The sequence below is a fragment of the Pteropus medius genome, unplaced genomic scaffold (assembly GCF_902729225.1).
Source record: "Pteropus medius unplaced genomic scaffold, Ma_sr-lr_union100, whole genome shotgun sequence".
Classification (NCBI taxonomy): domain Eukaryota; kingdom Metazoa; phylum Chordata; class Mammalia; order Chiroptera; family Pteropodidae; genus Pteropus; species Pteropus medius.
The window spans coordinates 19,323,401-19,341,219 of NW_024346667.1; the positions used below are offsets into that span (position 1 = coordinate 19,323,401).

The 17,819-nt window shown below is 34.5% G+C and overlaps 1 protein-coding gene across 3 annotated transcripts in view; it reads left to right on the forward strand.

The window, feature by feature from the left end:
- The first annotated feature begins 719 nt into the window (after positions 1-719).
- PPP2R2A (protein phosphatase 2 regulatory subunit Balpha) overlaps positions 720-17,819 on the forward strand; it is a 45,009-nt gene continuing 27,909 nt past the window's right edge. The window contains exons 1-2 of one of the 3 annotated variants that reach the window (XM_039876147.1): positions 720-858; positions 15,429-15,526. In XM_039876147.1, coding sequence (XP_039732081.1) covers positions 843-858; positions 15,429-15,526 — 114 coding nt within the window. In that variant the 5' untranslated portion in view covers positions 720-842. Of the gene's footprint in view, positions 859-15,428; positions 15,527-16,429; positions 16,502-17,819 lie in introns of those variants that run through there. The other 2 variants (XM_039876148.1, XM_039876149.1) reach the window with 2 other exon arrangements.

Consider the following 17,819-nt stretch of genomic DNA (forward strand, 5'->3'; position numbering starts at 1 on the left):
TTCTGGAGTAACTCCATATTGATCTCCAGACTTCCTTCTACTTACCTCCTTCTCCCAGTTCCCAGTCCTCTTCACTTCAGTCCGAGTAGTCAAAGCACATCTAATTGGATTACTCTAATATTTAAAATTTCTCAGTGGGCTCTATTTTGCCATTAGAATAAAGTCTAAGATTTTCTATAGCATACCTTAGAGATCTCTAGCCTCTTTAAATATTCTGTCCCTTTGTACCCAGTTTTTAGGTGAACAGGAGGAATCCTGTCAGAAAACAAACTTGAGTTGGGCGTAACTCTACCAAGAGAAATAGAAAATAAAGTGCTTTCTGGTTCTTATAACATGGCTATAGCAATCTTAGTTTATAAAGATTTTAGGTAGATATTAATAACCAGATACCCACTCTAGTTATAAAAATATCTCGATAAGGCATGTGTAGATGTGCAGGAAATTTGTGCAATACTTGTTTGTATAATCTCCATGAAAAACTGTTTGCATTATATTTGATAAGGCAACTTAATGAGGTGATTTGCTTTGTGAAATTAATTATGAGCTAGTTAAAAATTGGTGAACATCTAATAAAGATGTAACTTTAGGTCTAGAATGGCCCATTTAGAACTCTTCTTTCTAACATTATGTAACATTAATACACCAAGGCTTGTTTGTTAAGATTTCACCTATAGACTAAATGTATTAGCAACTGTTTATCTTTCTGTTCTTTGTTGCAGGAAGGTATGGTTCCATTCCATTTTATCCAAACATGATATCAGATTATCCAGGAACAAGTTAAAAAGGAGGGAGACTGGTTCCAGAACACATCTCTGGAAATTACTCTATGGACCCTGACTCTCATGGCAACATTACAATGTAGGTTCTGTATGAGCATCTATAGCCAGTGAGTGGTCTTTATTGAGCTTATCACATAACATGTTCCTGTTCAGAGTCAGAGGCTTAGAAAAGTTATAAAGGCCCTTAGCACTTAACTTCATTTTTAGAAATCATAGTGTAATTGAGGCGATATTTTGCCAAGAGACACAGGAGTACAGATCCTGTCCTTGAGCATCAGGCTTCAACCTGAAGACCCTTTGGTGTCTATGTAAAAAATCACCAAAATCACCAAAACAAGGCACCTGTAATACTTTACAACTTTGGGCTTTAGCCTCGGGCTCCACAGAGCTAAACTGGACCATTTAGAGAACTCCTTACCTGGGCTAGATTGACTTCAACAGCCTAGAAACAAATAAGGTTAAATGCTTGTTTCTACTTTGTGCAACAAAGGCTAAATCCCAGCCAACATCTTCTGATTACCAATGTGCCTGCCATCCGCCTCATACAAGGCTCATCTCTTTGTACTTATTGCCTGTTTAGCACTCAAGAAAACTCTGTGAGGTAGGTATTTTAAAATTAGGAAACTGAGTCTTTAAAAGGCTGAGTTACTTCCTCAGAGTCATATAGACAGGTGAAGTGGAGATTTGGCAGTCTTGACTTTTGGTCATTTCCTACATAAATTCTACAGATATGGCCCCAAGAATGTGTTACAGGTGTACTAAGCTAATGGTCCCTCAGTCTTTGGGGGTGGGTGCCTGAGTTGAGTCTTAGCTGATTAGTGTTCCTGGGTAGACACGAGTAGCCTGGTGTTATCTTTATATTAGTATGCTATGCAAGTATCATATTGTGCGTATGCCTTGACACAATGTAGATTGAGATGGACTGGCCTGCTACACTAAAAGTACCACGGGTCAGCAAGAGGGAGCATGTGCCCCCCTGTGGTTACCCTCCTTTCAGCCTCTCAGGCTATGCAGTAAAATGCCCTGGTCAATGGCAAGTGGCAAAGAATGTTTGAAGAGGGTCACAGAAGACTGGAGGAGAAACAAATAGTTGGGGCCTTCTCTCCCTGGAGCAGGTGAGGTTAAACCATAATCACTTTGGAGGAGCAATAAATCCTTAAAGGGATGGCACACATTTAACTTGCTCTTAGGCACCACAATAATATATTCTTAAAATATGAATAAACCGCTGTCGTGGAAGTGTCCTCAACTTTGGGAAGAAGTAACAAAAACTTTGAGCTCCCTCTAGAGGTCAACAGTCATAAAAGCGCATCATAGTAGTCTGTAGGGAAATAACTATGTCTAAAGTTAGCCTACTGCCTTCAACAGGAAACTTGTTTTATAGATGCTTTATCTCGTAAAGTATTTCCTTATATTGGGGAGTAATTAGTTATCTATGAGAAGAAATTTGGGTTAATTATATTCTAATTAGCTAAGTTGGGTCAATCCTAAAGTTTGCCATAGAAGGTATATATTGAACTAATAAAGTAGAAAAGATCATGAAAATGGATCATGTGTCCAAACTAAATAGCATACTTCTTAATGGGAGCTCTAAGTATTGAAACAAACCACATTAAAATGAGAGTTAATTTCTGTGCTGTTATGTGCCAGATGTTTTGACAGCAGCCCCTTGCCTTTAACAGAGAGAGATAAAGGTGACAGTATACCTGCTGTGTTCTCACCCCCACCTCCTCAGCGTCTGAAAAGAAAAGCACAGTGAGCACCAGAAGATTAACATTATGAAATCCACCTTGCAGGCATATATTAAAACTTCTAAGAAAGCCAACACATAGAATTTCTTACTTACAGAACCTCAGCTGACCAAATGAGAAATCTATTCCAGGACAGAAATCTTAGTCATGTCAGAGTACTTGGAGGAGGAGAGTTAGTTATAGTGCTAACCTTTACTCTGGTTATACCTTTCGTTCTCAGTATATTTACACTTCTCACTGAGAGAGTTCAGTTCTTAAAACTTGGTATAAAACTATAGAATGAAAGAAGTTAATGTTTAATTCATAATAATATAAAGACTGTGAAGGTTACACATTTTTTAAAAAGTTCCAGAAGAGCCCCAAAAAACAGAAGGTAAGGAGCATGTCAAGGAGACCCAGGGACCAACCTAAAAGAACTCTCAGTGGGCAAATCTGGTACAATTTGAGCAACACAATAAAGTACATTGTATTAGTATGAATACAATGAGTTGATACTGATTGCATAAACAAATGGATGGGAAGAGACAAATTTCCCATACAGAAGAATTCCAAGTAATTTACGGATATTCCCTTCCCCTCAGAGGGGCGGAGCATAACACTCCCCATCCCTTCAGTGTGGGCTGTACTCAGTAACTTCCTTCCAGAATACCTTGTGTGTGGGTGGGGGTTGTGCAGGCAGGTAACTTTATAGTACAGAAACCTGGCAGACAGTACCAGTAGGCTAGATAATCTAGGTTATTATCAATAAGTCATATTGATAGGATGTACCCTTGATATGATGTGATAAGAATGATATTTCACCTTAATTGTCCTGCCAATAACCCATAATTGTAGTGTCATCATGAGAAAAACACCTGCAATCCCAAATTGAGGGACATACCACAAAGTGCCTGACCAGTACTCTTCAAAACTGTCAAGGTCATCAAAACAAGAAAAATCTGAGAAACTCTCGTAGACCAGAGGAAGCTAAAGAGACAAGATGACTAAGTGTAATGTGGGATCCTGGAACAGAAAAAGGATACTGGGGGAAAAGTAGTGAAATCTGAACAAAGCGTGGAGTTTAGTTGATCATAATATTCCAATGTCGGTTCCTTAGTTATGACAAGTGGACCATAGTAATATAAGGTGAAAATAATAGGAGAAAGTAGGTGAATGGTATACAGGAACTCTCTGTAATATCTTTGCAACTCCTCTGCAAATCTAAAATTATGCTAAAATTTATGGAAAACAAAAGGATTCAGCTCAGCTCTTCTGCTGTACAAGGTTTTGTTAGTGATGTTTGAAAATTGGAGAACTTTTCGGTTATGTGTATATGCATTATTTTTTGCAGTTAAGTAGCTTCTGAGGATGAGCCCATCTCAGATGTGTAAAGAATAATGATAGGATGTGAGAATCTCTAGTACGGTGGTTTAGTACTGTATCAGTGGTGGGAGTTGAGCAGAGCAGAAAGTATCATGCTTCATTGTCTCAGTTCCATTCTGATCCCACCATTGATTGGCTTGTAACTTACTGGAAGTGACTTTCATTAAGTCACTATTGATGAATTGAGGTTAAAAAGAAAGAAATCTTGGATCCATTTTATTAGAGTGAGATCTCTAGAGAAGTCCCATGATCCTGGGTAGAGTAACACAGCTTTTGCAATGTGTTTCCCTTTGGGTGTTCAATTTTTTCGTATTGGAAGTTCCCTAAGAAAAACATATTTTTCTCCAGTCATTATTCTGTTTTCTTCCTCCCCTAAATGCAAAGAGTTTAAGTATGTGAATACATGTCGGATATGCTCTGTGAAGGAGAAATTCTCTGAAAGAGATCATCCATATGTTTCCTTGCAGGTGAAGAAATTTGAAGTTCATAGGGATTAATGACCTTACTCATGGTCAAATTATTACTTAAATAGAGCTGAGACTACATCCCCAGGCATCTTGTTCTTGCCTGATGGTTAATGAAGAGCCAAGGCTTGTAGGGAAAGGAGTGAAAAGAGAGGAGGATTTCAGGGAAAATTAGAGCAAAATCTGAAAATATATTGGCAGAATAAGAAAATTTGATTTTTCTCATACTCTAACACCAAATAATTTAAAAATATTAGTGAGCACCTTTATACATTAAAGATTTTTTTGATTATTTCACTAGGGTGGCTTCTGGAACTGACAGTTCAAAGGAAATGAATACATTGTGGCTTTTAATGTAAAATATGAAATAATTTTCCAGAGTAATATATACTCCCTCCATTGTAGGTAAATATGAGTCTTTTGAACACTTTGTATTTTTCTTACAGTTTACATGACAGAAAATAGTGTTTAAAAAAATTTTTTTTTTTAATTTGATTTGGCTGGCTATTTCCTTACATTTTACCAGTATTGTTATTCTGCAAATTATCTTATGTTGTATGAATTGTTTTTAGAAATACAAGTATTTTTCCTAGTCTACTTGTCTTTTTAGTTTTTATGTAAATCACATTTTTATTTTATTAAATTTATAGCCATTGTCCTTCTGTTGTATTACTACCTCTCCAGGGATATAATACGAGTTTCTTCCCCTCCCTCTACCCCCACCATTGGGCCACATACAGAAGGTCTAAAAGAATGCGGAGAGGAAAGGATGTGTTTTAGGCAAGATAGACAGTACATCAAGCTAAAGGAGGCATGAGGGTGGGCATAAGTATATATGTGGGAGGTAGAAAGCATTTAACCTTCCTAAAGATTCTAGTGAATACTATGGTATTAGAAAGTAAGATGGTACATACTTACTTCAGTGTTCAAATTATGGAGGGGATTTAATGCCAGGATTAGCCAAAATCTTATGGTATTCCTTAGAAGACCTTTGAAGGTTTTAGAGCAGGAAAGCATGGTGAAGCCAGTAAGTAAACATGTCATATTAGGATTTTTGGATGTCTGGGAAAAGATTCTAGTATCTAGATTTTGTAGTTGTTTTCTTATAATTTACATACAGTGAAATTCATCCTTTTTAGCATAAGTTCTTCAAGCTTTGATAAAAACCACGCAGTGATATAGTCACTTACAATCAAGATAAAAAGCAGTCCCATCTCTCCAGAACCACTGATCTGTTGTTCTCTGTCCCTCTAGTTAGTTGTACCTTTTCCAGAATGTCAGATAAATGGAATCATATATTTTGAATTTGAATGGAATTTGAATCATATATTTTGAATGGAATCATGTATTTTGAATCTTTTGCTTAGCATAATACATTTTGAGTTTTATCCATATTATTGCTTATATCAGTAGTTTGTTCCTTTTTATTGCTGAGTGGTATTTCATTGTATGAATATACCACATTTTGTTTGTTCATTCCTCATTTGAGGATGACTTGAGTTGTGTCCAGTTTTTGGTATTATAAATAAAGCTGCTAAGAATATTAGCATACAAATTTTTGTGTGAATATAAGTTTTCTTTTGACTTGGATAAATATCCAGTAATGTGATTGTCGGGTCACATGGTGTTTTTTAACTTTATAAGAAACTGCCAAACTTTGTTTTTTCCCCCAAAGTAGGTGTGCCTTGTTGTGTTCCTCCCAGCCCTGTGTGAAAGTTCCAGTTGCTCAATACCAACCCTAGGGGTTGTCTTTTTCTTTTTCTTTCCTTTTTTTTTTTTTAATTTCAGTTATTTGAATCAGGTGTGTGTGTAGTGGTATTGCATCACTTTCTTTACCTTGTAGAAATTCATTTGTTGTCAGTTTTGATGTTACTGTTATGCTAATAGCTGTCAAGCATCTGTTCCTTGGTCTCCCTGTCGTAAGCTTTAATTCCATAATGCTGATTGTTTTAATATTATACAAAAAAGATTAAATATGCTTTGTAATATTGTTTTAACTCAGTGATATAATGTAAACATTCTTTCTCAATAGAATCAGATCTGTTATTTTTGTTCTAAGCATGTGAAGTACACATGGAAAAACTTTGGAAGGATATATACTAAAAAAACCATAGTGGTTTTCTGAAATGGGACTCATTTTAAGAGTTATGATTATCTATTTTTACAAAGTAGTTTATTTGTGGAATAAAAAAAAGAGTAAAGCTATTTTAATTAATCCATTAATCTGGGATTAAATGATTTTACAGAAATCATGTCATATTTTGCAATTTAAATGAGTTTGCTAAAACTCGGTTATCACCTATGGTTATGTTATTTCTTGGTGGTGGTATTTCAAGTTTTTTATTTCAATTTTTATAAGTGGGTTTATAGTGACCATTGTGTCATTTTTTAACAACAATGCTGTCTTAAATATTTATGTACATAGGTTCCTATAAGTCTTTTTGAAGTATTTTTATTGCAATACTGATTTTTTTGCCCTTAGCATTTTAAGATTACCAAGTGGTTGAGCATAACCAGTAGTTATTATTCTTTAGCTAATTTTATCGTGGTTAGAGAATGTGATCTTTAAATTTATAATTAGACGATTAGAATTCTTCAAGAGACTCTCTGTGGCTCAATGTATGAGTTTCTTAAAAATTACATAACTCTTCGGAAGCAATATATGTTTTTTACATTGATAATAAAGTTCCCTCTGCGTTTATCAATTATATTTTTCAAGTGTCTATCCCTTCATCCCATATCTCTCCCTTTCCTGCCCCCCGTTTTAAAAATCCATCAGGCATGGAGAAGGATATGTCAGTCTTTTGTAATTATGGTTTTTGTCAACTCCTCTATTCCTAGTAACCTTGAGATACATAAAAATTTTTGAGCATAAAGATTTGACTTTTCCATCTTCACTGTACCTTGTATTTATTTTATATACATGTATATAAAATAAACTTTTGTACTATTGAATTCTTTTTTACTGAATTTTGCCAATGATCAGAGGCATTTTTGGCATTTACTAGTCATGGCTCAAGTGTGCTTGTTATTTGGAAGTTTGCAGGACAACCTTGAACAAGAAAAAATTAACCCATGGCCTTCATAACTCAGAATATTCTGCCAAATGTTTGTGGTGCTGAAAAAAAACCTTTTATTTTCTAAGCCTAAAACTCAACATATTAAGTATTTTTTGCATGGGTTTAATGTATATACTGAAGTTTACGGTGTAAATCAAGGGAAAATTATGCTGTGAAATATTGGAATTTTACAAAGAATTTTTCATGATTTTGCAAAGTTCAAGGCTATTGATAGTTTTTGAATTGCCACTATTATATATTGGTTTGATTATTTTACTTACAGTATCACCGTGTTTGAACACTTATATACTGGTCAGTTTTTCAAATATAATCCATCTTTTTTCCCAGGATTGCAGTGATAACATATATTAGAACATGTGATGTTATCCTGCAAGTCAGGTGTTCTTTTTTTCCTCTCTTTGCTTCACTTTGTTTTGATTCCACTGTTAGGCCTTCAGGTTCTTATCTTAATCTTTTCTACACAGTGTCTAATCTATTAATCCTATCCAATGTATCTTTCAGTGCAGAAGTTCATTTTTCATTTTTAAATGTTCCTTCTTTATCTTTTGTCTTGCATTTCTAATCACATTCGTGATTTATTTTACATTCTTGAACATATGGAGAATATTTACAATAGCCATTTAAGGTCCTTGTCTGCTAGGACATTAATTCTATCATTTTGTCGTTTCTAGTTCTTTTTTAGTTTTTTCTTCTGGTTATGGGTCATATTTTCCTGATGATTTTAGATTGGATGCCAGCCATTGTGAATTTACGTTGTTGCGTGTAGGATTTTGTTCTGGCACATAGATACTTGAGACTAACTTGATCCTTTTAAAGTTTGCTTTTAAGCTTTGTGTGGAACATTCAGTGTTTAGTGCTGATATAGTTCCACTACTAAAGTTATACTCTTCTGTGGACTCTACCTGATGCCTCCTTAATTATGCGGTTTCTCAATTCCGGATGGTGGGAGCACTAACTATTCTGAGCCTTCATAAGCTTTCTGGTGGTTCTTTTCCTAGGCCTTGTGGAGTCTCAATGACATATCCTCAGATCCGTTAATCAAAGATTCTAAGTGATCCCTATTTAGATCGCTTGAGCTCTCTCTACTTACTCTGCCTGCAAATTTAGCTGCTTCAACTTTTCCCCTAACCCCAGTTTCTGTCTCCACAGCTCAGTGAGATTGCTGGCCGGTGTTTAGATTCTTCCTGACTCACTGCACTGTCCAGGCAGCAAGCCGGGGCAAATATAGGATTTGCTTTCTCTGCAGGTTCACAGTGTTACACTCTTTTATCTGAAAAGTTTTATATTTTTGTTTTCTAGTCGTTGACTGCAAGAACATGAATCCAGATTGTCTTACTCCCTCATGGCCAGAAGCAGGAGGCCAATTGCAGATTTTTAATTTTTACTTTTGTCTTTCGCTTAAACCTTTTGAAAGAGGAAATGCTAAGTTACTGCACATTTTTATTGGGTACTTTTTTGGATACCGTTGTTTATGCAGTTAGTTTTAGTGTTCTTTGCTAATCTTTATTTTTACTGAAATGGAACAAAAAGGAGAGGAGACTGATTAACCTGATAGAATTTTGTGGGAAATCAAATATTATTTGTAAAAAGATACGACTCAGTATATAGCTAACTTGATAAGTTCATTTTCTTTCGGTTATGAGTTTCATTCATATCTAGAATACCACACTGGCAACTGCTGTTGTAGCAAGTCTTTGCAGACACTTGCTCTTTTTACCAGTCTCCTTTAAGATAATATTCTGAACACAGAATTTTAAGAAACAGTGATTATTCATAGAATTTTTGTGTGCCTCATGATTATCTTGAGATTTATATTGTCTTATGTCACATAAGGTAGATATGTCTGAATTTTTAGAGTTGTTTATTTGCTGCAGCAATGTTTATGGTATTTCATGAGTTTCAACCTTTAAAATTTTCTTCTATGCTATTTAGCTTTAAAGCCTTAATCACATTGAGAAAAAGAAATGTGATAGAAGATGTCAGCATCCAATGGATGCTATATTAACTGTTTCAAGTGGGACTTTGAGGAATCTGTAATTCAGATAGTTAAAAATGGATATGCAATTCCTCCCAGTTGATTTCTTCCATTTTAAAAAGGAGGGGGTATCTTAACATATTTACTCAGTCTTTATGTCTTGGAATTTATTTTGTAGTTGTTTATTTTGCTTTATGATATACCTTCTTTGGTTTTATTAAACATTCACTAAATCCTTTCTTGGTTAACTGTTCATCTGTTGTGGTTACATCTCACTTTCTGATAAACCTCTTTCAGGGGTAGAATTTAGAATGTGGATTACCAACTGTTTTGAATGTAGCAGGCACTGAAAAAAATACTTAAAGGGACAGACAGTAGGGACACACAGTAGTTGTAATGTGGTCATTAGTAAATAGTATAAAATTTGTAGTTTGTATTTAATTGAACACAGGCATTTTAGCAATGAAAAAGATGCAGTAAACTGAACACTTAAACATTATTCCTTTATTCATTATTCAGTGACTTACAGAATTCTGTGCTGCTACCTTATCCATATGATTGCTCACACCTGCTAAATTTGAATTTTGGCTCTCACACTGGGTAGAGGTGTGATGGGTGAATTATTTAACCTCTCAGTGCTTTACTGTATTCTTGTGTAAATTAAAATGATATATATAGCATAATAGTATTAGGATTAAATGAGAATATATGTAAATGCTCACTCAGCATAGTGCTTGGCATGTTATAGTTGTACATATATGTGTGTACAGTGTGTGCTTTGACATTAGTTAATATATAATTTTATTAATATACAGAAGCAGCAGTTCACAAGCATTTTCTGTAAAGGGCCAGATAGTCAATATTGCCAGTCTGTCCCAACTATTCAACTCTATAGCCAAAGATATTATATTGAAAAATGGACGTGGCTGGATTCCAGTAAACATTATTCCTAAAAACAGATGATGGGCATTAGTTTTCAAACTTGTGTACTAGATGTTACTTTTATATTTCCTAATTATTGTATGTTTAAAATGCATTCAGCTTTTTTAGTTACATGGGTAATGCAGTTATAACCATTTCTGTACTCACTTTCATTGGTTTCTTTCAAATTATTTATTTGGACCATAGTCCTGAAATAGAATTATAAAGTCAGTGAGTAACCCTGTTAAAGTGTTTCACAATGAAAGAATTGAAGTGTTCAGAGAATGTCAGAGCTAATAATAATTTGGTCATTTAAAATATAGTAATTATTGTCAATTACTACCATTTGTACTATTTATTACTTCTCATCTGATTTTATTACTGAGAGTATTTTGAATCTTTGGCTGTCTGATTGTGTCCTGTTCTGTTTATAATATAGCACATAAGAAATAGAGATAGGTAACAAGAAGGGAATGGTGTGGTGCGCCTGATCAAGGAAAATCAGACCAGCAGTACATGTGTACTGCTGTCGTCATTCCCACTACCACCACCGACCACCATTCCACCCCCAAAAGAAAGCAGTTATTTTGCCATCTCAGGATGAAACCCAATGCTGATGGTTTAGAAAGAAGGAGTTAGAAGAAATAAGAATTCCATTTTATATAACACATTACAAATTTTTTGGTTTTTCTTAATAGTGTATAGAATTTAACAACAAAGATCAAAAGCATTGTGAGTTTTTTTCTTACCAAAAATTTGAGTGTGCCTTTAAATGCTGCCTTTATGTTGCACAGTTTAGAAGTCAGCATGTGACTAAAATTGCTGTGTGTTGACTTACTTAATGCACAGAAGGGCAGTTGACTAATGTTCTGAAAGGGAGCCCTTCCTTTTTATTATAGTGAAAGTTTCTTTTATAATAGGCATTTTTTTTTTTCCCATTGTAAAATAATGTTTTTATTGGTCATAGAAAGATTCTTATTTTCCTCTTTGAAAGAGAAAGTTTTTTGTTTGGTTTTTGTGGCTTTGTTTTGGTGGTTTGTGAGAACATGACCCCGTTAATGTGTTACACTGGACCATGGCTGGAGTTCAGTCTTCTGGCTCTAAAAGTGAGATTAATGTCTTTGCCTTTTTAAAGCATGTTATAGTAGTTACTTTAATCTTGAGCAAAATTTTCTTAAGTATTCATAGCTTTCATGAATAGTTTGTTTTAAAACTCTGGTATCCAGGATTCTAAATTTTCATGAAACGACGTTGTATTTTCAGCCTGATCGTTCTTGAGTCTACAATCCTGTAACTAAGATAGTTTCATTTTAACCCAGAGTGCATTGTTGAAAGGTTCAAAATTCTCTTAGTCCTGGCATTCTTCGCTTTGCAGTGAAAATCAGTGTCTACTCTGAAATAAATGTTTTAGACCTAGGCTTTTCAGTATGGTGGCCACTAGGCATATATGAGTAAATTTTTAAAAAAATTCAGAAGCCACAGATTGCTAGTGATTTCTGTATTGGACAGTGCAGATACAAGACTCATCCATCATAACAGAAAATTCTTTTGAACAGCGCTATTGTAGACTTTCTGCAATCATTACTTAGTAATTTTTTTAATGGTATAGCAATCAGCATTAGAAGAATATTTCCTAGGAATAGATTTATGTTATGTTCAGAAACATAGGTACCAGTATTTGGCCAACTTTGGGTATAGCATGATGTGGGAGCACTATTTTTAGAGCCACACTTCCTCACCTTTTACACATCAAGGTATACTGAGGTTACAGATTTGGGCGCTCTGCTCTGCAAGAATCCAAGCAAACCTGTAATGCATTATTTGCACACCAGTGTGTGTGGCACATATGGTTCAAAGTTCAGTTTCATAGTGTTCTCCTTAATTTATTCTTGGATGTTTTTATGGTCTATAAGCATAATTTGTTTTCCTTCTCCCTTTTATTCATCCTTTTTATATGTCATATTCCCAATGAGATCTTGGCATTTTATGACTTAGAAAAAATTTTAAAGCATCATGTATAAACTTGGAGATTTAACAGGTGCTTATGTATATGATGTCTCAGACTTGTACAGATGGCCGAGCATCCAGAAGTAATGGTGTTTTCTTTTTTCTTTTTTGAGGGGGAAAAGATGAAGGAACACAATGACATAGTGCCTATAAATTCCATTGTACAAACCAAGAAAATAATTTACTTATCTGAAATATGGCTATATTAAATATATGAAGTATAAAAGTCACATCAAGAAAGCCATGAGTCTGTCCACCTACCCTTCCCATACACAGAATTTCTCTACACTGTTCTACTAAGTAGCAGCTTGGTTGGCTATTACTAAAATTGCTCTTTGTTCATTGGCTTTTGGCCAGATAATGTCACCAGTGTCTTAAGAAAATCTATAGAGAAAATTGTCTGCCTTTCACCCAAAATTTCTATCGCTCAGGCATTTAATGTGGGTCAACTTTTATGGTGTAAATCTTTGGTTCTTGTCTTGCCTGATGTCCAGCGCTTCTTGACATTTGGGCCAGTTGTTTCTGAGATTCCTTGGCCTATCTCAAGTATTCCTCTAAGGTTTCTACCCTTGCTACAAAGCTGATTCAGTCCTAAACACATATCACATCACTTTACTCTGGAACTCTCCTTGTGAGATAACTATTCCTGGGATAAGAAGTGACACTTTTTAAGCAAATGTCTTATTCCTGTTGCATCTTGCAATAAATTAGTTTTTTTCCCTCTTCTGTCCACATCCCTTTTCCTCCCCACCATTCACACACACATACAATATACTTCCTCTTCTTTCCCTCTCGCCACATGATCAGTGACTGCATTATAACTAGCTGTGAGTCAGTACTATCTTCTGTACTTTGGGATATTGTGCCTGCTGCTTTATTACCTGTTCCTGTTCTGTCTTCTAAGAATAATATAGGTGTGGAATCCCCACCATCACCCTCCTTATCCCAAATCTCCTCAATCCTTTTATTATAATAATCTCTTTGCTGACTTAATCACCTGTAGGTTTTTCTGCTGTCCAGCTCACCTAGAAGATTAAGATTTCCACCCTATCAGAAATTGAGCCCCTAATGCAGCACATCTTTCCCATGTTTTTCATTACTGTTTAGCTGAGTCTGGTCATACCATGATCATTGACATAGCCTTTATTATATTAAGTTTAGCTATAACAGCACATCTACGTAACAAGGAGTTGTAATTTCTTTAATTTATGTGAATGCAACAATTTGGACCTGGGAAAAAGATGAAATAATTTAAATACTGAGCCAAGACTGCCTATTATTCCATTGAAGAGAATAAATCTGGTGTTGGTGTCAGGTGTGAGCATTTCACCAAGCCAGGAGCATATTCTAGAGTTAAAGATAGGATTTTTGCTGCACAAATTAACTAGTTTATTTGATGGGTTAGCCAGAGAAACCACAAATTTATCAGTGCTGTGGAGAAAATTGTCTAGAGTTTGAGTTATAAGAATTGCAACTTGAAAGTGACGGCGTCTAATGGATTGGCTTTAGTACATTTGAATTTTACCTCATTTCCTAATTTTAGAGCCTAACATTCAAATAAGCTGTGATTCCATATAGTCTGTCTAATATATTATTAGTTCCCACTTATTTTCTCTCTCTAGCTATACTTTGTTGAGATTTAAATACAGAGACTATATATATCTTTTATTAATATTCACTACAGAAGTCAGTGCAGTATAGAGCACCTAATAGAATGACCTTTAAGTTCTTATTGATAATTTGGTTTTGCAGAGTAGTCTAATACATTGTTTTACACCTTTGTGTTACATATGCATGCAGTGTAAACAGTAATTTCCTCCTGATACCACTAACTGTAGTGGGCCATCTGGGCTAAGGTTTTTAACCTGGAGGTGAGGTGCTGTCAGACCCTCTGAAATTGTATCCAAATTTCTTAGTGCGCTTAAATAGGTCCAGTTTCTTGGGAGAGCATGTGTAACTTTCAGTAGGTTTTCAGAGAGTTTCAGAAAGATAAAATGCCTTGGACCTAGACAGTGGAGGAAGCAAAGAAAACTTCCCCAAGTCAAGCTGGACTTAGATCACTAAAAAGAAAATTATAAAATACAGTGCTGGACAGATTATTGATAAAACTACACTGGTTAAATTTATGGGTATATATAGTGTTCTCTATTATATAAAGTCACATTGTTAAATTCTTAGAGTGAGCCAGTGTAGATCAGAAGATAACCAGTCCTTCCTTCTCTTATAGAAAAAGTTGACTGATTCGTTTAAAATGCATATGATGGAGTTTTTCCTAATTTGGCATTTGCTTGAAGAACTTGTTAGTAACAGTGGTGAACTGTACAGTATAATTGCTTTATCCTAATGCCCAATTCTGTAACTTAGACTTTTTTCTTAATAAAATGGCTCTGGTGTCAAAAAGCAAGAGAGAAAAAAATGATTTTATTTGAACTTGACTGTGAAGTTAGGCACCTACTTTGGGTGCAGCATGACTGATTCTAGTAGCCCCTGCAGTGTGTATGGGAGCCACAAGAAGAGTTGTACATACTAAAGGTGCATAGCACAAAGCATTTCTGGTATAAGTGTGTTCTATTTGCAAACTTGTTTGAGAGGCCGTAATATGAATTTATTAATTATGACTGTTAAAATTCTATCTGAAATTATTTTTACGTTTAAATTTTTTCCCCCATTTTAGTTATATCTGCCTTAATTTTCGAGGCTGCCTTTTGGTTTACATAAAGGAACTTATCAAAAGTATATAAGAAATAAAATTAGCAAGATGATTATTAATGTTTATTGGTGCTATTATAGAATGTTTTACAAGTTGATGATTTCTTTACAGTCATAAATTTAGTGAAATATTAATAAAACACTGGTATTTATTGTATTCCTCTTTGTTAAAGTAGTGTCATATTGATTTGTTCTGGGAGTCTTTGTTTTGTTTTTTGGTGAACCAAAATACTCAAGAAAACTTAAGATTTGCTTTATTTCTGATGGCAGATTGATATATAGACTTGGAATATGTGGGGAAAACATGCTAAATTCTATAATTCAAGTGAATTGGGAAAGAGAAACTAATGGGATTTTTGTTTGTTTGTTTAATTATACAGCAGATATAATTTCTACAGTAGAATTTAATCATTCTGGAGAATTACTAGCAACAGGAGATAAAGGTGGTAGAGTCGTCATCTTTCAACAGGAGCAGGAGGTAAGTGTTTAAAGTTTAACATATCTAAATCTCAGTTTGCTCTTTGGACTGGAGCTTGTATTGCACTGGAGAGAATATATCTCATCAGAGGATATCAGCAGTTTATCAAGCAGAATATGCAGTGTATAGATAGCTCTGTTTCTCTTAGCTTTGTGTGTGTGTGCACATGTATGTATTGTTTTGATTTAAAAACCTCATGCTTTGATTGTAAAAAGATTTGGTTAGAGAAAGGTCTGGAAAGTGGTGGAATAATGCAAGATATTAACTGGTTTTGTAGCCTGGGCCCTCATTTTTTTTCTTCTTAAAATTCCATACAGCAAAATTGCTTTGATCTCTTCTCAGTTTGCTTTGTGTAATTAGGTGTGGGAAGCTAGCTTAGGGAACAAGCCATTCAATGATTTTGATGTGAGTACATACTCTTACCCTGATTTAAATATAAAGATTTTAAATGACAGTTGCATGTTTATGTATGTAATGTAATTTATAAGCTCAGTACCCCTTTTAAAGTATAGTTGATTTGAAAATTATTTGCTTTTCTCTTTGAAGAAGGGAATTTCTCATTGCAGAATCTTCAGTTAAAGTGGGTTTGGTTTTGTTTTGGGTACAAACCTTAGGCACACTTCTAGATCTGACAGAAGTTTTCACTAAAATTTTATGCTAACCAAAATTTGTCACACTAGACTTTCTCTACTTGTAGATCAGAGTTAAACCTTTAAAATCATTTTTGAAATATCCTGCCCCATCTCTATAATATATTCAAAAAGTTAAAAGTAATGTGGATAAATTGCAGGTTTTACAAATAAATATCTAAATCATAACACAGAATTAGATTTTAAACGATTGTGAAATTCCTTAAATAAGCAAAGAATCTAGTAATAATACTACTACTTTGCACTTCTATAGCGCCTTTGACCTGAGGATCTCAAAAGTGCTTTACAAACACTAATGAATTAATCCTCACAACACCCCAGTGAGGTAGGTAATTTAATTTTAAGAGAAATGATTAATAGTGTCTGATTAGAAGATGCACAAACGCTAAATATGTCTCCTTTTATTATTTTTGGTTGGAAGAAAATATGAAAATAAGACTCAAGCTTTTCTTGACAGAATGTTCTTGTCGGAAGGGGGGGTACAGAATCAGTTTTCTGTTCCTGTTCTGAAGCAGCTCAAAACTTGACCATAAGAATCTTGAAATACTTAGCGTTGAAATGGAACCTTACAGATCATTACAATTTTCTATATTTACAAATGAGAAAGTCATGATATTAAGAGATCATTCGATTACTTAGTGACAGAACTAACAACTAGAACCCAGAACTCTGGCATGTCATCTTTTCAGTGTTCGTTGATGCCTTTCGTGTTAGATAACCAAAATGTGGATGTTAATTTTGCTATTCAGAACTGAGAGCTGCCTTTCCCATAGGCATTTTCTGCCTTTGAATCTCCGCCCCCGACCCGCAACACACATACACATTGAAAGTCAATGGCTTTCTATACTTTGCTCTTGTTTTTAAGGAAAGCGTTTGGAGAAAAACACTTAAAATTAATTTTGTTGCCTAGGCAGTTCTATCTCGAAGGATAAATACATGGGCTTAACATTGAGGGTGTCTGAGAGAGTCTACATTTTTAATGAGGGCTTTATGTTATTTTAAAATCTAAGTTGTTAACTAAAAGCTAATTTAGAAATATTTTGTTTGAGAATGAGGTCATTTTCACCTTCTGTAGAATGTGATTTATTAAAGTCAATTAAATGTGAAAAAAAATGACTCATGTATGGAAGGAGCTGTTTGTTTTAATTGGGGCTCAAAAAACATAGAGTAATAGCTTAGTATTTTCCTAAAGCCTGTCAATAATATATTGAATTGGAATTAAAGGTTGAACATGAAGTGACTAAAACTGCTGAATTTTTTCTTATATTGAAAAGTAAAGCCCCAGAATTTAGGGAATAACTATTTTCTGTGACTTTTTTTCTGAAATTTTACCGAAGGTTCTAAAGCGCTAATATCTAAAATATATATGTTTATAAGAAGGAATGACAAAATGACTTGACTTTTTGAGAAGAGCTGCTGGTAGGAAAAAAGGACTTCCTTTTTTTTTTTTTTTTTTCATTATTCTTAACTGCATTTAAGAATTCAAGACAAGATTCATTATCTGGAATCTCAGATTAGTAGCATGTCTTTTGAGATTTACTTAGTGTAAATATCAGTGTATTTTTTAAGTGATAGGTTAAATAACGATGGTAATAATTGAATCCCCCCAAATGTAATCTAATTAATATTAATCTGGTGTGTTT